The 21,842-nt window shown below is 40.9% G+C and overlaps 2 protein-coding genes across 4 annotated transcripts; one reads left to right on the top strand and one right to left on the bottom strand.

Annotated features, from left to right (window-relative positions):
• Nucleotides 1-167: 167 nt before the first annotated feature.
• Nucleotides 168-7,420, bottom strand: LOC131946841 (uncharacterized). 2 transcript variants are annotated; one of them, XM_059307822.1, is made up of 5 exons: nucleotides 7,300-7,420; nucleotides 2,831-2,903; nucleotides 2,086-2,276; nucleotides 649-886; nucleotides 168-482 (listed from the first exon to the last, which is right to left on the bottom strand). In XM_059307822.1, exons 2-4 carry the CDS (start codon nucleotides 2,883-2,885, stop codon nucleotides 650-652), a joined length of 483 nt encoding a protein of 160 aa, XP_059163805.1. In that variant the 5' UTR covers nucleotides 2,886-2,903; nucleotides 7,300-7,420; the 3' UTR covers nucleotides 168-482; nucleotide 649. The 2 variants fall into 2 exon arrangements, with proteins under 2 accessions (XP_059163805.1, XP_059163799.1); XM_059307816.1 differs by having other exon boundaries at nucleotides 654-886.
• A 3,222-nt stretch (nucleotides 7,421-10,642) lies between these two features.
• Nucleotides 10,643-21,642, top strand: LOC131946992 (succinate dehydrogenase cytochrome b560 subunit, mitochondrial). Of its 2 annotated transcripts, XM_059308070.1 has the most exons (6): nucleotides 10,643-10,758; nucleotides 11,947-12,003; nucleotides 12,857-12,955; nucleotides 17,602-17,663; nucleotides 18,453-18,616; nucleotides 21,144-21,642. In XM_059308070.1, exons 1-6 carry the CDS (start codon nucleotides 10,742-10,744, stop codon nucleotides 21,264-21,266), a joined length of 522 nt encoding a protein of 173 aa, XP_059164053.1. In that variant the 5' UTR covers nucleotides 10,643-10,741; the 3' UTR covers nucleotides 21,267-21,642. The 2 variants fall into 2 exon arrangements, with proteins under 2 accessions (XP_059164053.1, XP_059164062.1); XM_059308079.1 differs by lacking the exons at nucleotides 10,643-10,758; nucleotides 11,947-12,003 and adding an exon at nucleotides 12,061-12,080.
• The last annotated feature ends 200 nt before the right edge of the window (nucleotides 21,643-21,842 follow it).

The raw sequence follows: 21,842 nt of genomic DNA, 5'->3' as shown, positions 1-21,842 counted from the left end.
ATACACATACCGCAAATCTTCACCAAATCATACAAACACATATCTCCGATCATCACCCAATCATACATAAGCAAACCTCCAATCTTCACCCAATCCCGCTAGCTGCCATTCCTCACACAATCGTGCGAACTGACAATGCTTACGTTCAAATAAAAATAACATCCAAAAAGAGCGCTATGATTTTATTCATTTTTTGGTTTAACATTCAGCGAAAGAAAGTTGTTTTTGTAAGTAATATATTTCTTACATATTCCAATCAATAGGTGTGTCCCTTCGTACGATTCGTTGACTTGGAATCGAAAATGATACTTGTTGATTCTGATGTGTTTTGATTCTCGATCTTTCTGTGTGAACTGTGTGTGTGTGTGTGTTGAAACATTGACAGGGCTCCCCCACAACTCCCTCCCTACGGCCATCTTTCCTGCACATCATCAAATAGGGGCGGGGCTTAACCTTTGGGCGGGGCTTAACCTTTCGGTTACCTGAGAAATGTAAGTCAAATATGCATTTCCATCTCCAAATAGTACATACATATATACATGTAGATATAATATATACACTAAATTAGTTAATACACATTTCACTCAGACGCTGCTCAATCTGCCCGGGTGACCTTTCGTCCACACGACCACACGACCTAATAATGACCTCACACTTTAGTGTAGAAGAAGTTGCTCATGGCCATGATGGCGGCTTCCTCGTCAGGGTTGGGGGAGGTGGCCAGTCGCAGTCGGAAGGCCAGGGCTGGGAAGGCGGGGAAGATGTACAAGCGAGGGTTGTCTCCAAAACACTCGCAGACGTACTCAGTTCTCTCCCCTCTCTTGACGGGGTTGGTCTTCAATGGGCACTGCACTCTGGCGCAAGGGAAGGTTTGTAACTCACACATCTGAAGACATGAAGGGGATAGTCTATAGCTGATACATGGGATAAGTCTATAGTTGACACATGGGATAAGTCTATAGCTGACATAAGATAAGTCTATAGCTGACACATGGGATAAGTCTATATCTGACACATGGGATAAGTCTATAGCTGACATAAGATAAGTCTATAGCTGACATAAGATAAGTCTATAGCTGACACATGGGTTAAGTCTATAGCTGACACATGGGATAAGTCTATAGCTGACATAAGATAAGTCTATAGCTGTCACATGGGATAAGTCTATAGCTGACATAAGATAAGTCTATAGCTGACATAAGATAAGTCTATAGCTGATACATGGGATAAGTCTATAGCTGATACATGGGATAAGTCTATAGCTGACATAAGATAAGTCTATAGCTGACATAAGATAAGTTTATAGCTGACACATAAGATAAGTCTATAGCTGACACATGGGATAAGTCTATAGCTGATACATGGGGTAAGTCTATAGCTGATACATGGGATAAGTCTATAGCTGATACATGGGATAAGTCTATAGCTGCTACATGGGATAAGTCTATAGCTGATACATGGGATAAGTCTATAGCTGATACATGGGATAAGTCTATAGCTGATACATGGGATAAGTCTATAGCTGATACATGGGATAAGTCTATAGCTGACACATCTGAAAAGTCTTAACGTACTGATACATTGACCAACATGTGACTGACACTGACACACTGACTGACACACTGACTGACACACTGACTGACACACTTGACTGACACACTTGACTGACACACTTGATTGACACACTGACTGACACACCGACTGACACTGACTCACACAATGACCAACATGAGACTTACACGCTGACACACTGACTGACACACTGCCTGACACACTTGACTGACACACTGACTGACACACCGACTGACACTGACTCACACAATGACCAACATGAGACTTACACGCTGACACACTGACTGACACACTGACTGACACACTGACTGACACACTGACTGACACACTTGACTGACACACTTGACTGACACACTTGACTGACACACTGACTGACACACCGACTGACACTGACTCACACAATGACCAACATGTGACTGACACACTTAACTGACTCACTGACTGACACACTGACTGCCACACTGATTGACACAATGACTGACACACTGACTGACACACGTGACTGACACGCACCTTCTCCCATGTTTTGTTGGACATGCAGTTCCCGTTGGTGCACCTGTCCACGAACAGCTGGTAGCACTTGTTGCCTGATATCTTGGCGTTGCTCTCGAAGACTCCCAGGATCTTCCATGGGTCTTTGCAGCCGACGCAGGGCTTGGAGTAGCCGACGATCTCTATGTTGAAATCAGCCGCGCTGGCCACATCTGTCCAAACATTTCATCAGGTTGGTTGTAAACTGTCACCTGTTAGCCCCACCTTGTCACCTGTTAGCCCCCACCTTGTCACCTGTTGGCCGTCACCTGTTAGCCCCACCTTGTCACCTATTAGCCCCACCTTGTCACCTGTTAGCCCCACCTTGTCAACTGTTGGCCGTCACCTATTAGCCCCCACCTTGTCACCTGTTAGCCCCACCTTGTCACCTGTTAGCCCCACCTTGTCACCTGTTAGCCCCACCTTGTCACCTGTTAGCCCGCACCTTGTTACCTGTTGGCCGTCACCTATTAGCCCCCACCTTGTCACCTGTTAGCCCGCACCTTGTTACCTGTTGGCCGTCACCTGTTAGCCCGCACCTTGTTACCTGTTGGCCGTCACATATTAGCCCCCACCTTGCCACTTGTTAGGCCCACCTTGCAACCTTTTTGTCCCAAATCGTCATCTTTTGTGTCGATAGCTCCGCTTTCTGGTTCAATATTTGTGGCTGTGACCATCACCCTACGGCCGCCCCCACCACCCCACCCCGACCCCATCACATCCGTACCTGCAGAACAGATGAACCATAATGCCAACAGCAGATATACGACCGTGTTTCTCATCCTGCCTTATGTCGATTTCTGGAGAGAAAAAAATTATAAGCAATTCTTAGGCTTGGCCATAGTGGTAGAGCGCTAGACTGCTAACCCAAAAGTCTAGAGTTCGAATCCGGGTCCTAGTCCCTGAGTCCACCCAGCTCTGATGAGTACCTAACTCATGCTAGGGTAAGTGAAGGCGGCTGGGCATCGTGCTGACCACACCCTCCCATTATATGCCGAAGCAAAGAAACATGAACTCTATTTCATCTGCCCAATGGATCATTAGGTCTAAAGAGAATTCTTTATACTTGGGTGTTAACATGACATTTCTATAAGCAATTCATACTTGGTTGTTAACATGACATTTCTATAAGCAATTCATACTTGAGTGTAAACATGACATTTCTATAAGCAATTCATACTTGAGTGTAAACATGACATTTCTATAAGCAATTCATACTTGAGTGTAAACATGACATTTCTATAAGCAATTCATACTTGAGTGTAAACATGACATTTCTATAAGCAATTCATACTTGAGTGTAAACATGACATTTCTATAAGCAATTCATACTTGAGTGTAAACATGACATTTCTATAAGCAATTCATACTTGAGTGTAAACATGACATTGTTATATACCAGAAAGGTAATAGGTTAGGGTCATGACCCCAACAAATGTTATGGCTAGAGTTAGGGTCATGACCCCAGCCCAACAAATGTTATGGCTAGAGTTAGGGTCAGGACCCCAACAAATGTTATGGCTAGAGTTAGGGTCATGACCCCAACAAATGTTATGGCTAGAGTTAGGGTCATGACCCCAGCCCAACAAATGTTATGGCTAGAGTTAGGGTCATGACCCCAGCCCAACAAATGTTATGGCTAGAGTTAAGGTAACCCCAGCCCAACAAATGTTATGGCTAGAGTTAGGGTCATGACCCCAACAAATGTTATGGCTAGAGTTAGGGTCATGACCCCAGCCCAACAAATGTTATGGCTAGAGTTAGGGTCATGACCCCAGCCCAACAAATGTTATGGCTAGAGTTAGGGTCATGGCCCCAACAAATGTTATGGCTAGAGTTAGGGTCATGACCCCAGCCCAACAAATGTTATGGCTAGAGTTAGGGTCATGACCCCAACAAATGTTATGGCTAGAGTTAGGGTCAGGACCCCAGCATAACAAATGTTATGGCTAGAGTTAGGGTCAGGACCCCAGCATAACAAATGTTATGGCTAGAGTTAGGGTCATGACCCCAACAAATGTTATGGCTAGAGTTAGGGTCATGACCCCAACAAATGTTATGGCTAGAGTTAGGGTCATGACCCCAACAAATGTTATGGCTAGAGTTAGGGTCATGACCCCAGCCCAACAAATGTTATGACTAGAGTTAGGGTCATGACCGCAGCCCAACAAATGTTATGACTAGAGTTAGGGTCATGACCGCAGCCCAACAAATGTTATGGCTAGAGTTAGGGTCATGACCGCAGCCCAACAAATGTTATGGCTAGAGTTAGGGTCATGACCCCAACAAATGGTATGGCTAGAGTTAGGATCATGACCCCAACAAATGTTATGGTTAGAGTTAGGGTCATGACCCCAACAAATGTTATGGCTAGGGTTAGGGTCATGACCCCAGCCCAACAAATGTTATGGCTAGAGTTAGGGTTATGACCCCAACAAATGTTATGGCTAGAGTTAGGGTCATGACCCCAACAAATGCTATGGCTAGAGTTAGGGTCATGACCCTAGCCCAACAAATGTTATGGCTAGAGTTAGGGTCATGACCCCAGCCCAACAAATGTTATGGCTAGAGTTAGGGTCATGACCCCAGCCCAACAAATGTTATGGCTAGAGTTAGGGTCAGGACCCCAACAAATGTTATGGCTAGAGTTAGGGTCATGACCCCAGCCCATCAAATGTTATGGCTAGAGTTAGGGTCAAGACCCCAGCCCAACAAATGTTATGGCTAGAGTTAGGGTCAGGACCCCAACAAATGTTATGGCTAGAGTTAGGGTCATGACCCCAGCCCATCAAATGTTATGGCTAGAGTTAGGGTCAAGACCCCAGCCCAACAAATGTTATGGCTAGAGTTAGGGTCATGACCCCAGCCCAACAAATGTTATGGCTAGAGTTAGGGTCATGACCCCAGCCCAACAAATGTTGTGGCTAGAGTTAGGGTCATGACCCCAGCCCAACAAATGTTGTGGCTAGAGTTAGGGTCATGACCCCAGCCCAACAAATGTTATTGCTAGAGTTAGGGTCAGGACCCCAACAAATGTTATGGCTAGAGTTAGGGTCAGGACCCCAACAAATGTTATGGCTAGAGTTAGGGTCAGGACCCCAACAAATGTTATTGCTAGAGTTAGGGTCAGGACCCCAACAAATGTTATGGCTAGAGTTAGGGTCATGACCCCAGCCCATCAAATGTTATGGCTAGAGTTAGGGTCAAGACCCCAGCCCAACAAATGTTATGGCTAGAGTTAGGGTCATGACCCCAGCCCAACAAATGTTATGGCTAGAGTTAGGGTCATGACCCCAGCCCAACAAATGTTGTGGCTAGAGTTAGGGTCATGACCCCAGCCCAACAAATGTTGTGGCTAGAGTTAGGGTCATGACCCCAGCCCAACAAATGTTATTGCTAGAGTTAGGGTCAAGACCCCAACAAATGTTATGGCTAGAGTTAGGGTCATGACCCCAGCCCGACAAATGTTATGGCTAGAGTTAGGGTCATGACCCCAGCCCAACAAATGTTATGGCTAGAGTTAGGGTCATTACCCCAGCACAACAAATGTTATGGCTAGAGTTAGGGTCATGACCCCAGCCCGACAAATGTTATGGCTAGAGTTAGGGTCATGACCCCAGCCCAACAAATGTTATGGCTAGAGTTAGGGTCATTACCCCAGCACAACAAATGTTATGGCTAGAGTTAGGGTCATTACCCCAGCACAACAAATGTTATGGCTAGAGTTAGGGTCATTACCCCAGCACAACAAATGTTATGGCTAGAGTTAGGGTCATGACCCCAACAAATGTTATGGCTACAGTTAGGGTCATGACCCCAACAAATGTTATGGCTAGAGTTAGGGTCATGACCCCAGCCCAACAAATGTTATGGCTAGAGTTAGGGTCATGACCTAAGCCCAACAAATGTTATGGCTAGAGTTAGGGTCATGACCCCAGCCCAACAAATGTTATGGCTAGAGTTAGGGTCATGACCCCAGCCCAACAAATGTTATGGCTAGAGTTAGGGTCATGACCTAAGCCCAACAAATGTTATGGCTAGAGTTAGGGTCATGACCCCAACAAATGCTAAGGCTAGAGTTAGGGTCATGACCCCAGCCCAACAAATGTTATGGCTAGAGTTAGGGTCAAGACCCTAACAAATGTTATGGCTAGGGTTAGGGTCATGACCCCAGCCCAACAAATGTTATGGCTAGAGTTAGGGTCATGACCCCAACAAATGTTATGGCTAGAGTTAGGGTCAGGACCCCAGCCCAACACATGTTATGGCTAGAGTTAGGGTCATTACCCCAACAAATGTTATGGCTAGAGTTAGGGTCAGGACCCCAGCATAACAAATGTTATGGCTAGAGTTAGGGTCATGACCCCAGCCCAACAAATGTTATGGCTAGAGTTAGGGTCATGACCCCAACAAATGTTATGGCTAGAGTTAGGGTCATGACCCCAACAAATGTTATGGCTAGAGTTAGGGTCAGGACCCCAGCATAACAAATGTTATGGCTAGAGTTAGGGTCATGACCCCAACAAATGTTATGGCTAGAGTTAGGGTCATGACCCCAACAAATGTTATGGCTAGAGTTAGGGTCATGACCCCAACAAATGTTATGGCTAGGGTTAGGGAGAAAATAAATATCCAGAGTTAGCCTAGATACAGGGGCATCGTGGGCAGACAGCTACCATGGGCATATATATCATGTGGGGCTACAATAGGCATATATAGCTTGTGGGGTTACCATGGGCATATATAGCTTGTGGGGTTACCAAGGGCATATATAGCATCTGGGGCTACCAAGGGCATATATAACATGTGGCTACAATGGGCATATCTATCATGTGGGGCTACAATGGGCATATATAGCTTGTGGGGTTACCAAGGGCATATATAACATGTGGCTACAATGGGCATATCTATCATGTGGAGCTACCATGGGCATATATAGCATGTGGCTACCATGGGCATATATAGCACGTGGCTACAATGGCCATATATAGCATGTGGCTACAATGGCCATATATAGCATGTGGCTACAATGGGCATATCTAGCATGTGGGGCTACTAGATCTATATGGAGGTGGGGGGGGGGGTGGATTACAAAATCTAGTCTCTTAGTAACTAGGCTTAAATTCTATACTAGACGTCACCAAATTTAATTTAAGACTAACTGTAGCCGAGAAGAAAAGAAAGAAACATAACAACCTTTGACCAGAGACAAACTAAGCAAGGACTGCCAACGACGTCTTGATGATGGTACCAATAGTTCTGCTAGGATGTTTTCTTTTGTGACGTCACATACCATGACGACTGACTGTTGCGCATTTCCGGTGCGATCTGGGACAGTTTGGTGTGCAATGGGTGTTTATTTGTAAAAATGTAGCTTAAAATAGATCGCTTAGGGCTTGGTAAAGAATATGCAGCCAACAAAAAGTTTAGGCAGATATGGTCATTTTCCGTGGTCATTTTCTGTGGTCATTTTATATGGTCATTTTCCGTGGTCATTTTCAGTGGTCATTTTCCGTGGTCATTTTATATGGTCATTTTCCGTGGTCATTTTCAGTGGTCATTTTCCGTGGTCATTTTCCGTGGTCATTTTCCGTGGTCATTTTCCGTGGTCATTTTCCGTGGTCATTTTCCGTGGTCATTTTACGTGGTCATTTCCGTGGTCATTTTACGTGTTCATTTTCCGTCGTCATTTTACGTGGTCATTTTCCGTGGTCATTTTATGTGGTCATTTTCCGTGGTCATTTTATGTGGTCATTTTCCGTGGTCATTTTTATGTGGTCATTTTCCGTGGTCATTTTCCGTGGTTATTTTATGCGGTTATTTTATGTGGTTATTTTATGTGGTCATTTTGTGTGGTTATTTTATGTGATTATTTTATGTGGTTATTTTATGTGGTTATTTTATGTGGTTATTTTATGTAGTTATTTTATGTGGTTATATTATGTGGTTATTTTACGTAGTAATTTAGTGGACGTAAACTGTAGTATTCGATACTCGATAAGCGTCATCTGGTGATTTTTTTACAGATGTGTCAACACACCCCTCCCATCCCTGACGTAAAGGAACAAATAAATAATTTATCTAGAAGTCTAGAACATTGGGACTTCTGCTGCAGTAAGCGATTGATGTACACATCATGAGACTGTACGACTTGTTAGAATGCTGCTCTCCACAAATAGTCGCCATCCTCTCAGTATAGCCTATATGTGTAAAAATATATATAAATGAAAGTATGTATGTTCGTCTGTCCAATATGAATTACTACACCGTTCATCAGATCACCATGAAACTTTAAGAAGTTGATGAGATTACTCTTATTGTTACAACCACTCTTCATAAAATATTCCTGGGAAATATTCTGCGGGAAAAATTAATTTTGGCCCCCAAGATCCTAATTAGGAATAATATTAAATTTTTAATAATAAAAGGAAGTAACCTGGATTCAATTTTTTTTTTAATATTAACTTGGTTATATCCCTTTGTTCGTAAAAAAATTCTGATATAAAAAATTGCTATTAGACATTTTGTTCCAAATGTGAGAATTGCTGTAAAAGTAAATATTTTCTTAATATTTTTTTTTCATTTCGTCCCGGGGGTAGAAGTGCCCCAGGCGGTAGCTCCTCAAAAGGTTTCCCCGCGACTACCTAAGCTACTGGATTTGTTGATTGGGCGCCAAGCACGCGGGCAGAGAACTGAGTCGGAATCCGGAAGACGATAATTTTTCTGACAAGGGTCATCCATAAATGTCGTCACGCTTTTTATGGTGATTTTTACCTACCCCCCCCCCCTCCCCTCCGACACACATCGTCACAAAAAACCTGACCTCCCTAAAATGACGTCACACCTCAGACGACACCCCCCCCCCCCCCCTCAAAATTGCAGTTGTATTTCTCTTAAAACATCGATATTTTTCCAAAAAAAGCTGTCAACATAGAGTATTTTAATCAATTCCTGTTACAATTTATTAAAACCGTTTTCTACCATTGCTTTTTTTACAATTCAAAAGTGTGACGTCACACAATCTGAACCCCCTCCCCCTCATCACACACTGTCACAAAATTACGGACCCCCCCTCCCCCTACACAGAGTTTCTTCCAGGCATCTTCTACCGCCCCCCACCCCCCCCCCCCCCCCACCCCCGAACGAAATGAAATTTATATAGTTTATATAGAAAATATGTACTTTTAACAGTGTCCGCCCCCCCCCCCCCCGAAGAAAGTCTACCGCCCCCCCCCCCCCCCGAACGTTTCAAGTACCCCCCCCCCCCCCCCCCCCCGGAGAAAAAAACTGGAAGAAACACTGTCCCTACAAGTGTGACGTCATTTATAGACGACCCCCCCCCCTAACTTACAAATACATGAACGGTAGAGAAATGGTTAAAAAAAACTATTGCAGACACCCCCCCCCCCCGCATCAACACACACACACACACACACACATACAAACACATGCCCAAATTCATAGATAATGGACATCAATGTTATCTTTTTTTATGTGCGCTATCTTACTGGATGTTTCTGAAAGCTTAATAGCAAATAGCAAATTAAATTTCAATGACGTTATATCAATTATCATGCATTTAAAATTGTTTACTAACGGCCTTACTGTTCAAACGGAGTACAAAAACATTTTTTTCTACCTCCGTTTCTTTTACGCCTTTGTTTGGATTTATTTGAGTCAGACTTTACTATACACCCTTCATTTACAGAGTTTCTTCCAGGCATCTCTTCGGGGGGGCAAAGCCCCCCCGAACATTTTTTACCGCCCCCCCCCCCCCCCGAACGAAATGAAATTTATATAATTTATATAGAAAATATATACTTTTGACAGTGTCCGCCCCCCCCCCCCCCGAAGAAAGTCTACCGCCCCCCCCCCCCCCCCCCGAAAATTTCAAGTGCCCCCCCGGAGAAAAAAGTCTGGAAGAAACACTGTTCATTTAGACCAGGGGTCTCCAAACTTTTCATTCCGAGGGCCGCATTAACTATCAAATTTCAGTTCGGGGGCCAGTTTCTTCCAGGCATGTCTTTGATTTTTCTGGGCAAAGTTTCTCAACAGAAGTTTTTTCCGTGGACAAAAATATCTCCGCGGGCCGGATAAGAGGACCTCGCGGGCAGAGGCGTAGCGACCCTTCCCGGCGCCCGGGGACATACTTTCAATTTGGCGCCCCCTTGGGAGCAAATTTTCGATTTGCACCCCCCCCCCCCTAGAACTTTTCATTTGCACCCCCCCCCCTCAAACTTTAGATTTGCACCCCCCCCCCCTCGAAATTTTCATTTGCACCCCCCTCAATCTTTCAATTTGGCGCCCCCCCTAAGGTCGGCGCCCGCATCCGGCCCGAGGGCCGTGGTTTGAAGACCCCTGATTTAGACCCTACATCCAATATCATATTTTTAAAATGTGGTGAAATGTATCAAGCTTGTCGTAAATTGAAATGAAAAACGAATAAAAAGTAATGATGGAGCAAGAAGGATGATGTGTAGCCTATACTAGACATAGATCTATGTTTTAAGAATAATTTTTGTCTCTTCTAACTGGTCATGTTTCTCCAAGTCGCGGTTTTTGGCTTTTTTTTCTCTTGCGCTTTTTTAACTCAACTCTTCGGTAGCCTAAAATAAAAAGTTGTTATTACACAACCAAGATGGCGTTGCTTGTAAGGTATGTTTACAAGATTTGTTCAAAAATTTATTGTATTTAAAAGTTATAGGCCTACCGTACTTTGTTTTTTTTAAAAGCTCTTTTTTAAGTACTGTAGGTATTAATTAAGAAGTATTTTTTATTGTATGACAAAGTGATTCTGATTAAACTCTTAAAGAAATTCCAATAATTGTGATTCAGCGAACCAAAGGACGCAAAATGCAAAATTTATTAAATTCGATAGCTGTTTGATAGATTATTAATTATTCTAAAAATTCCATCTAGATCTAGAGTCTAGTTCCTGGTAATTGTGAAATGCTTTTGAAATAGTTACAATGTGAATGTTTGTCCACTATGAATTATTGTAGATCTAGATCCAGTGGCGACCTTGTTAACTTTCCTTCAACATCCTTGACCTTGGATAAATCTTAAGAGTGCAACAGTACATCTGTAACTGAATAAATCTGGGCCTTATTTTTTATATTTTGTCTTCTGTTAAGAGCCTACATCTCAACTCATTAAAACCATACAGTACTAGAGTCTAGTTTTAGAATCAGTTAAACTTCAAAATTGTCTGCAGACATTTTAACCCACATCTAGATCTAGATTCTATAAAAATCTATAGTTAGTTTAACTATCTAGTATAGTAGTAGAATAGGCCACTATATTCATATTATATATTATATTATATAGAGTCTAGATAGGCCTAGTCATAGAGTACAAAGTAATGAACCTATTGAAAATTTGTGAAAACTATAAAGCAAAAATTTAAGTCTCCTTGTTTGTGTTTCAGGACTAAGGTAAATAACATGGGGGCTTATAACTAATAGGCCTAAATGAAAATGTTTACGTTGTTTGTGGTACTACTTGTTGTAGTTCTAAGTTAGCAGGCCTACGATAAGTTTTAAGCTTATAGGTTTTTGCTGAGTTTACTAATAAGGCCCGGGCATACAATTTGAATTGATTGTCCTAGCTACATATTAGTTTTGGCGCAGTTACATTATTGTGTGATTAACATTGTAATTGGCCCAGGTTAATTCTAGTTAACAGTTGCATACAAATAGTTGTGGTTGTAAAGGCCCCATTTCAAGATACAATCCTCAGCTTTGCCAACTAAATATATGTTAATAGTATAAGCAATATACCATTTTAAAATGCTAAATTGTGTCATTTCATATTTGTCATCATTATCAATTTTTTTCATTTTAGATCCTTGGCCCGTTCGTCATGCATCCTAAAGCAGACATCCATGCTGATCCCCAGAAGGTAAGCCTCGTCTAGAACTATTTCATTAAACTTTTCCTCCTGACCCCAGTCCAGACATCCATGCTGATCCCCAGAAGGTAAGCCTCGTCTAGAACTATTTCATTAAACTTTTCCTCTTGACCCCAGTCCAGACATCCAATAATAGAAAGAAAGCTTAAATGTGGTACATTATTTAAAATGAGATGTCCACCAGTGCTTGACTTTAATATAATTAGAGTCCCAATACTTTGAGTCACTACTTGAAATAAACTTTATGTTATCAGACATGCCTACCCATCCAAGAATTGTTTTGCTTTTTTTTTTTTAATTTTTCAGTTTTTTACAGCTAAAAAAAATAAAGAATCAAAAATGACACTTGTACAATTTTTAGAAACTAATAATCAAAATGTCCAATGAATCAGGAAAAGGTGATTATTTCCTTGTAGCATTAGTTAGTTTATTTGTTTACATACATTAGATTGTTCAGGAAAATCAACTGCAAAACCAAATATAAAATCATTTATTTTTGGCTTAGCAAAGTAGCATTCACTCGTATGTTCCTATTTTTAGATACAAATTTCTTGTCAAATATGACTTTTCCAAATTTTTAGTGCCCAATGTAGGTGTGTCTGTCTTACTAGTATAAATTATAAGTCAAGTATGACTATTGGATGTCTAAAACTACCATACTTGTGTATAAAAAAAAAGTTTATCCAAGATCAAATCACGTTTTTAAAAATTGTAGTCAGTTTAATCACGGCACTTACCTTATTTCCAAGAATTTTTATATCAACTCATTTTATTTTTCCTGCTGGTCAACCTTGGCCACAAATGCGTAGAATTTTGATATCAACTCATTTTATTTTTCTTGCAGGTCAACCATGGCCACAAATGCGTACGAGGAGATGGGAAAATACTGGAGCAGGAACAGGAAGTTGAATCGTCCTCTGTCCCCTTTTCTAACAGTGTACAAGTATGTAATCACCAAAATACTTCTTTCTACAATCCATAGCTCTGCCCATAGAGTACCACCTTAAGGTGAATACAGTAGCAGATGGTCCATAGGGCAAATGAAGTAGAGTTCATCTGGTTCTCTTTTTAATTAAAAATAGCTTACAGTAGTTACAGTTGAAATCGCTGGTAAAACATTGCCTTGATGGAAACCCATTAAACCTTTGCTAGCTCATAGCTCAAACCAATGAAGTCATATTCAGAATGTTACCAGACTAACCAATGGGCCTCATGCTGTGCCAGGCACCATGGCATGCTAATGTTTTGTTTTAGACTTGAATATCTTACAGGGTTCCCGCGGCCTCCTGAAATTCCAGGATGTCCTGGAATTCTCCTGGAATTTCAAAAAACTAGGAAAAGTCCTGGAATCCTCCTGGAATTTCAAAAAACCAGGAAAAGTCCTGGAATTCTCCTGGAATTTTAACACTTCTCTTGAAATTTTGTAATATGTCCTGGAATTTTACTCGCATCGATAATTTTAGCGAATATTTTTTTCGCGCGTTAGATTTCTAGGTAATCAGATCTGACCGCCCCAGTAAAAATGATCTGCCTTTTCAATTCTTCGCATTACAAGGCACACATTTTAAAATATAGACCTAAAGCTGTCTTTAACATGTGGGTTTGGTTTAATTTTTTCTCACGTGATCTATGTGTGCGGCTCTGTTTAATAGGCCTGACTTTTTTTTTTTAAATTGGAAATTTCAAGTAGACCTAGGCCAAAATCTAGTTTTTGCGCAGCTAATTTGAATCTACAGTCCGATAGGCTCTAGATCTACTTTCTATTTTTACATGCGTGTTGTAATACTACCACCCTCCCATCCCGCATTTCAGTTTCTTTCCCACGGCAGGGTGGGGGAGGGAGGACCGCTGGTTGGTTATATGAAGTGAACTCTGTGTGACCCGCTAGTGATGTCATCAGCAGTGTACTACAGGCCAACTGTAAGCTAAGATGAACTCAAATTGACCTCGCGCGACGGTGTCTTGCTGGAGGAAAAAAATACGCTACCGGCAATAAAAAAAAACAACTGACTGAAATTCTATTTTTGGCTGAAATATTTTAAATTTTTCAAGTATAAGGGGTCGTCCATAAATGACGTCACAATCGTAAGGGGGAGGGGGGGGTCCGTAATTTTGTGACGATGTGTGATGAGGGGGAGGGGGTTCAGATGTTGCGACGTCGCACTTTTGCATCATAAAAAGCAATGTTAGCCGCTATTTCGCGTTTTAGAAAACTGTTTTAATAAATTGTAATAGGAATTGATCAAAATACTCTATATTGACGGCGTTCTGACAAGATTTTGGAAAAATATCGATGTTTTAAGAAAAAATCAACAGCAATTTTGAGATTGGTTGTAGGCTGAGGTGTGACGTCATTTTAGGGGGGGTCTGGCTTTTTGTGACGACGTGTGCCGTAGGGGGGGGGGGGGGTAAAAATCGTCAAAAAAAGCGCAACTTCATTTAGGGATGACCCCTTGCCCTTATTTCCAAAATACAGTTTATTTCTAGTAGGACAAATCTAAGCTACTCAGGTTGATCTACTTGTTCGTCAAATGATACAAAGTTAAAATTACAGTTAGGCTATTTACTGTTGAAGACTCCCATTTAAATCGCAATGCCATGTCCATTTTTAAAAGACAAGACATGGTTTCAGCTGTTCTGTTTGTTTATAATTGACATTGTTAGTATGGATGATGACATTGGTGAGGGGTTAAGTCACTTGACACTGGGATATAGCTATGATTTCTAGGCTAAATATGTTTCTCAGTAGCAAACATCTAAATTAGTTTACAATTATTTTACTAAGTGAATTTACTCACACTATTTCAGTAATCATTGAATTGAAAACAAAAGTGCATACATATAATTGATTAACATTTTAAATTAGTTTATTGCTGAAATTGTTTTCTAATATTTTTTAAGTTCTGAAATTTTACTTTTTGGTGGGGGGGGGGGGGATAATAAAGAACTGTTATTTTCAATAGTCTGTTTACATCTCTGTATAATTTATTTCTTTTGTGGTAAGGGATTGTGGGAAATTTTTTAGATCAATTTGTGACAACAGGCCTTAGAACTGATGCTGGGGAGGGGGTATATAAACAGGCTTACTTTATGGACAGTGAGTAGTTGTTTATATATTTAACTACTATTTGGCATAAGTGGGAGGGGGGGGTGATCAAAAGGGATAAAAAATTTGTTTACAAAAAGCTCATTTTATGTTGAAGTATTGAATTATACACAGTCAAAGTTAAGAAAAAAAACTGCTACAAGACTACACACTGATTCAACTTTTCTCTACCTCAATTGTGTAGTACAAAGATAAAAATTGTTACAGGATAGTGACTGGTAAAAAGCGCCACAAAATTTTCCAAATTGGATGGGAATAACAATTTATAAATGGGAGGGGTGGGGTGCAAAATTGAATCTACTTTAACTAAACTAAATGGTTTAGAAACAGTAACTTTTAAAAATTACAAATGCTATGCTACATAGCATTTTATAAAGACCACTTCCTATTTAAGAAATGTGAAACTCCCTTCCATCTAGCGCGGGGTTAAGTCGTTGCTTTTTAATAGGAAAAATTATGTCCTGGAATTTTGGTTTTTCTCCTGGAAAACTCCTGGAATTCTCCTGGAATTTCAAGTTCACTTTGGTGTAGGAACCCTGATCTTAAGTTATCTAACTTTTTTTTTTTTCATTTTTAAAGTGATCTAACTTTGTTTTCTAGGCCCCATCATATTTAAGGTGATTTAATTTTGTTTTCTAGGCCCCATCATATTTAAGGTGATTTAACTTTGTTTTCTAGGCCCCATCATATTTAAGGTGATTTAACTTTGTTTTCTAGGCCCCATCATATTTAAGGTGATTTAACTTTGTTTTCTAGGCCCCATCATATTTAAGGTGATTTAACTTTGTTTTCTAGGCCCCATCATATTTAAGGTGATCTTTGTTTTCTAGGCCCCATCATATTTAAGGTGATCTTTGTTTTCTAGACCCCATCATATTTAAGGTGATTTAACTTTGTTTTCTAGGCCCCATCATATTTAAGGTGATTTAACTTTGTTTTCTAGGCCCCATCATATTTAAGGTGATTTAACTTTGTTTTCTAGGCCCCATCATATTTAAGGTGATTTAACTTTGTTTTCTAGGCCCCATCATATTTAAGGTGATCTTTGTTTTCTAGGCCCCATCATATTTAAGGTGATTTAACTTTGTTTTCTAGGCCCCATCATATTTAAGGTGATTTAACTTTGTTTTCTAGGCCCCATCATATTTAAGGTGATCTAACTTTGTTTTCTAGGCCCCATCATATTTGAGGTGATTTAATTTTGTTTTCTAGGCCCCATCATATTTAAGGTGATCTTTGTTTTCTAGGCCCCATCATATTTAAGGTGATTTAACTTTGTTTTCTAGGCCCCATCATATTTAAGGTGATTTAACTTTGTTTTCTAGGCCCCATCATATTTAAGGTGATTTAACTTTGTTTTCTAGGCCCCATCATATTTAAGGTGATTTAACTTTGTTTTCTAGGCCCCATCATATTTAAGGTGATTTAACTTTGTTTTCTAGGCCCCATCATATTTAAGGTGATTTAACTTTGTTTTCTAGGCCCCATCATATTTAAGGTGATTTAACTTTGTTTTCTAGGCCCCATCATATTTAAGGTGATTTAACTTTGTTTTCTAGGCCCCATCATATTTAAGGTGATTTAACTTTGTTTTCTAGGCCCCATCATATTTAAGGTGATTTAACTTTGTTTTCTAGGCCCCATCATATTTAAGGTGATCTTTGTTTTCTAGGCCCCATCATATTTAAGGTGATTTAACTTTGTTTTCTAGGCCCCATCATATTTAAGGTGATTTAACTTTGTTTTCTAGGCCCCATCATATTTAAGGTGATCTAACTTTGTTTTCTAGGCCCCATCATATTTGAGGTGATTTAATTTTGTTTTCTAGGCCCCATCATATTTAAGGTGATCTTTGTTTTCTAGGCCCCATCATATTTAAGGTGATTTAACTTTGTTTTCTAGGCCCCATCATATTTAAGGTGATTTAACTTTGTTTTCTAGGCCCCATCATATTTAAGGTGATTTAACTTTGTTTTCTAGGCCCCATCATATTTAAGGTGATTTAACTTTGTTTTCTAGGCCCCATCATATTTAAGGTGATTTAACTTTGTTTTCTAGGCCCCATCATATTTAAGGTGATTTAACTTTGTTTTCTAGGCCCCATCATATTTAAGGTGATTTAACTTTGTTTTCTAGGCCCCATCATATTTAAGGTGATTTAACTTTGTTTTCTAGGCCCCATCATATTTAAGGTGATTTAACTTTGTTTTCTAGGCCCCATCATATTTAAGGTGATTTAACTTTGTTTTCTAGGCCCCATCATATTTAAGGTGATCTTTGTTTTCTAGGCCCCATCATATTTAAGGTGATCTAACTTTGTTTTCTAGGCCCCATCATATTTAAGGTGATCTAACTTTGTTTTCTAGGCCCCATCATATTTAAGGTGATCTAACTTTGTTTTCTAGGCCCCATCATATTTAAGGTGATCTAACTTTGTTTTCTAGGCCCCATCATATTTAAGGTGATTTAACTTTGTTTTCTAGGCCCCATCTTGCCATGATGACGTCACTGACACATAGAGTGACTGGGGTAGTCATGCAAGTTGGTGAGTAGGTGTGTGTGTGGTGTGTTCATGTGTGTGTGGTGTGTTCATATGTGTGTGTGTGTGGTGGGTTCTTATGTGTGTGTAGTGAGTTTATGTATGTGTGTGTAGTGAGTTTATGTATGTGTGTGTAGTGAGTTTATGTATGTGTGTGTGGTGAGTTTGTGTGTGTGGTGAGTTTGTGTGTGTGTGTGGTGAGTTTGTGTGTGTGTGTGTGCTGTTATAGAGCAATTATAACACAGATTCAGTGGTGAAAATTATTTAAAATGTGCTGTTGACATTTGTCTAGTGATCTGTGGCACATCTTCTGATGTCACATTTAAAATGTGCTGTTGACATTTGTCTAGTGATCTGTGGCTTCTGATGTCACTAGCATTTAAAATGTGCTGTTGACATTTGTCTAGTGATCTGTGGCTTCTGATGTCACATTTAAAATGTGCTGTTGACATTTGTCTAGTGATCTGTGGCTTCTGATGTCACTAGCATTTATAATGTGCTGTTGACATTTGTCTAGTGATATGTGGCATCTGATGTCACTAGCATTTAAAATGTGCTGTTGACATTTGTCTAGTGATATGTGGCATCTGATGTCACTAGCATTTAAAATGCGCTGTTGACATTTGTCTAGTGATCTGTGGCTTCTGATGTCACATTTAAAATGTGCTGTTGACATTTGTCTAGTGATCTGTGGCACATCTTCTGATGTCACATTTAAAATGTGCTGTTGACATTTGTCTAGTGATATGTGGCATCTGATGTCACATTTAAAATGTGCTGTTGACATTTGTCTAGTGATCTGTGGCACATCAATCCTGCTTCTGTGTCTGCCTGGTGACTACAAGACCAACCTGGAGTACATCCGCAACTTGAGCCTGGGACCTGTCATCATCTACGCCCTCAAGTATATCTTTGCTTTCCCAGTCACCTACCACTTCCTCAATGGACTCAGACATTTGGTAAGTTCTTCTTTCATCTACTGGTTGTGGTCATCAAATGTCCTCTATGTGTTCATCAAATGTCCTCTGTGTGGTCATCAAATGTCCTCTATGTGTTCATCAAATGTCCTCTGTGTGGTCATCAAATGTCCTCTGTGTGGTCATCAAATGTCCTCCTCTATATGGTCATCAAATGTCCTCTGTGTGGTCATCAAATGTCCTCCTCTGTGTGATCATCAAATGTCCTCTGTGTGATCATCAAATGTCCTCTGTGTGGTCATCAAATGTCCTCCTCTGTGTGGTCATCAAATGTCCTCTGTGTGATCATCAAATGTCCTCTATGTGGTCATCAAATGTCCTCCTCTGTGTGGTCATCAAATGTCCTCTATGTGGTCATCAAATGTCCTCCTCTGTGGTCATCAAATGTCCTCTATGTGGTCATCAAATGTCCTCTGTGTGGTCATCAAATGTCCTCCTCTGTGTGGTCATCAAATGTCCTCTGTGTGGTCATCAAATGTCCTCCTCTGTGTGGTTATCAAATGTCCTCTTGTGGTCATCAAATGTCCTCTGTGTGGTCATCAGATGTCCTCCTCTGTGTGGTCATCAAATGTCCTCTGTGTGGTCATCAAATGTCCTCCTCTATATGGTCATCAAATGTCCTCTGTGTGGTCATCAAATGTCCTCCTCTGTGTGATCATCAAATGTCCTCTGTGTGTTCATCAAATGTCCTCTGTGTGGTCATCAAATGTCCTCTGTGTGGTCATCAAATGTCCTCCTCTATATGGTCATCAAATGTCCTCTGTGTGGTCCTCAAATGTCCTCCTCTGTGTGATCATCAAATGTCCTCTATGTGGTCATCAAATGTCCTCCTCTGTGTGGTCATCAAATGTCCTCCTCTGTGTGGTCATCAAATGTCCTCCTCTGTGTGGTCATCAAATGTCCTCCTCTGTGTGGTCATCAAATGTCCTCTGTGTGGTCATCAAATGTCCTCCTCTGTGTGGTTATCAAATGTCCTCTTGTGGTCATCAAATGTCCTCTGTGTGGTCATCAAATGTCCTCCTCTGTGTGGTCATCAAATGTCCTCTATGTGGTCATCAAATGTCCTCTGTGTGGTCATCAAATGTCCTCTGTGTGGTCATCAAATGTCCTCCTCTATATGGTCATCAAATGTCCTCTGTGTGGTCATCAAATGTCCTCCTCTGTGTGATCATCAAATGTCCTCTGTGTGTTCATCAAATGCCCTCTGTGTGGTCATCAAATGTCCTCTGTGTGGTCATCAAATGTCCTCCTCTATATGGTCATCAAATGTCCTCTGTGTGGTCATCAAATGTCCTCCTCTGTGTGATCATCAAATGTCCTCTGTGTGATCATCAAATGTCCTCTGTGTGGTCATCAAATGTCCTCCTCTGTGTGGTCATCAAATGTCCTCTGTGTGATCATCAAATGTCCTCTATGTGGTCATCAAATGTCCTCCTCTGTGTGGTCATCAAATGTCCTCTATGTGGTCATCAAATGTCCTCCTCTGTGGTCATCAAATGTCCTCTATGTGGTCATCAAATGTCCTCTGTGTGGTCATCAAATGTCCTCCTCTGTGTGGTCATCAAATGTCCTCTGTGTGGTCATCAAATGTCCTCCTCTGTGTGGTTATCAAATGTCCTCTTGTGGTCATCAAATGTCCTCTGTGTGGTCATCAAATGTCCTCCTCTGTGTGGTCATCAAATGTCCTCTATGTGGTCATCAAATGTCCTCCTCTGTGTGGTCATCAAATGTCCTCCTCTGTGTGGTCATCAAATGTCCTGTGTGGTAATCAAATGTCCTCCTCTGTGTGGTCATCAAATGTCCTCTGTGTGGTCATCAAATGTCCTCCTCTTTGTGGTCATCAAATGTCCTCTATGTGGTCATCAAATGTCCTCCTCTGTGTGGTCATCAAATGTCCTCCTCTGTGTGGTCATCAAATGTCCTGTGTGGTCATCAAATGTCCTGTGTGGTCATCAAATGTCCTCTATGTGGTCATCAAATGTCCTCCTCTGTGTGGTGATCAAATGTCCTCTATGTGGTCATCAAATGTCCTCTGTGTGGTCATCAAATGTCCTCCTCTGTGTGGTCATCAAATGTCCTCTGTGTGGTCATCAAATGTCCTCCTCTGTGTGGTCATCAAATGTCCTGTGTGGTCATCAAATGTCCTCTATGTGGTCATCAAATGTCCTCCTCTGTGTGGTCATCAAATGTCCTCTGTGTGGTCATCAAATGTCCTCCTCTGTGTGGTCATCAAATGTCCTCTGTGTGGTCATCAAATGTCCTCCTCTATGTGGTCATCAAATGTCCTCCTCTGTGTGGTCATCAAATGTCCTCTGTGTGGTCATCAAATGTCCTCCTCTGTGTGGTCATCAAATGTCCTGTGTGGTCATCAAATGTCCTCTATGTGGTCATCAAATGTCCTCCTCTGTGTGGTCATCAAATGTCCTCCTCTGTGTGGTCATCAAATGTCCCCTGTGTGGTCATCAAATGTCCTCTATGTGTTCATCAAATGTCCTCCTCTGTGTTTCAGGCCTGGGATGCTGGCTATGGGTTTGGTCTCAAGACCTTGTACAAGTCGGCCTATTTCGTCATGGCTTTAACAGCCGTTGTCTCGACCTACTTTGTCTTTGGCATCAAGCCTTCAGTCTTGTAAACTTTATTTTTTGTATTATATTTGCGTTATTCGTTAAATCGTAATTATATTTTAAAAAGTTTAGCACCAGAGGTTTGTTTGATCATTCATGAGCAGAATCTCATCACGAATTGAGAAGCATGGAGTAATAAGCTGTCGGGGTGTTAGCTTGCCTGTGGCAGTTGTTTGAACTGTTACCATGTGATATGCCAGCTGTAGGTATTGATATTAATCACTGAACCAGCAGAATGCTGCTGTATCTTGTCTGAAAGTTGGGTGATGTTGTTGCTGGAATATTTACTGGAACCATTTTGTCTTGGAGTGGGAAAATTTTGTTTTGTGCTGGCTCAATAAAATGTTTTTTCTAACTTTAGAGAAGAATAAATGATTTATTGTACCTGATTTTGTTTCATTGTTTTCATTTAATTTTGTTAGTTTTGTGTGGCTAACTTGTATTCTCTTGATGTGTTATACCTGCGTGGCTAGCTTGTATTCTCTTGATGTGTTATACCTGCGTGGCTAGCTTGTATTCTCTTGATGTGTACCTGCGTGGCTAGCTTGTATTCTCTTGATGTGTTATACCTGCGTGGCTAGCTT

This window comes from Physella acuta, unplaced genomic scaffold, assembly GCF_028476545.2.
Source record: "Physella acuta isolate Inbredline_101_S28 unplaced genomic scaffold, ASM2847654v3 ptg000054l, whole genome shotgun sequence".
NCBI lineage: Eukaryota > Metazoa > Mollusca > Gastropoda > Physidae > Physella > Physella acuta.
This window is presented reverse-complemented; position numbering and strand designations above follow the sequence as displayed.

Excerpts from the sequence above, each read along its gene's own strand:
- LOC131946841 (XM_059307822.1), bottom strand. The coding sequence starts at position 2,885 with ATGAGAAACACGGTCGTATATCTGCTGTTGGCATTATGGTTCATCTGT. Across the intron at positions 2,277-2,830 it reads ATGGTTCATCTGTTCTGCAG|ATGTGGCCAGCGCGGCTGAT; the intron begins GTACGGATGTGA and ends ATGTTTGGACAG. Across the intron at positions 887-2,085 it reads CCAACAAAACATGGGAGAAG|ATGTGTGAGTTACAAACCTT; the intron begins GTGCGTGTCAGT and ends TCATGTCTTCAG.
- LOC131946992 (XM_059308070.1), top strand. Across the intron at positions 17,664-18,452 it reads TGGGGTAGTCATGCAAGTTG|TGATCTGTGGCACATCAATC; the intron begins GTGAGTAGGTGT and ends ACATTTGTCTAG. Across the intron at positions 18,617-21,143 it reads TCAATGGACTCAGACATTTG|GCCTGGGATGCTGGCTATGG; the intron begins GTAAGTTCTTCT and ends TCTGTGTTTCAG.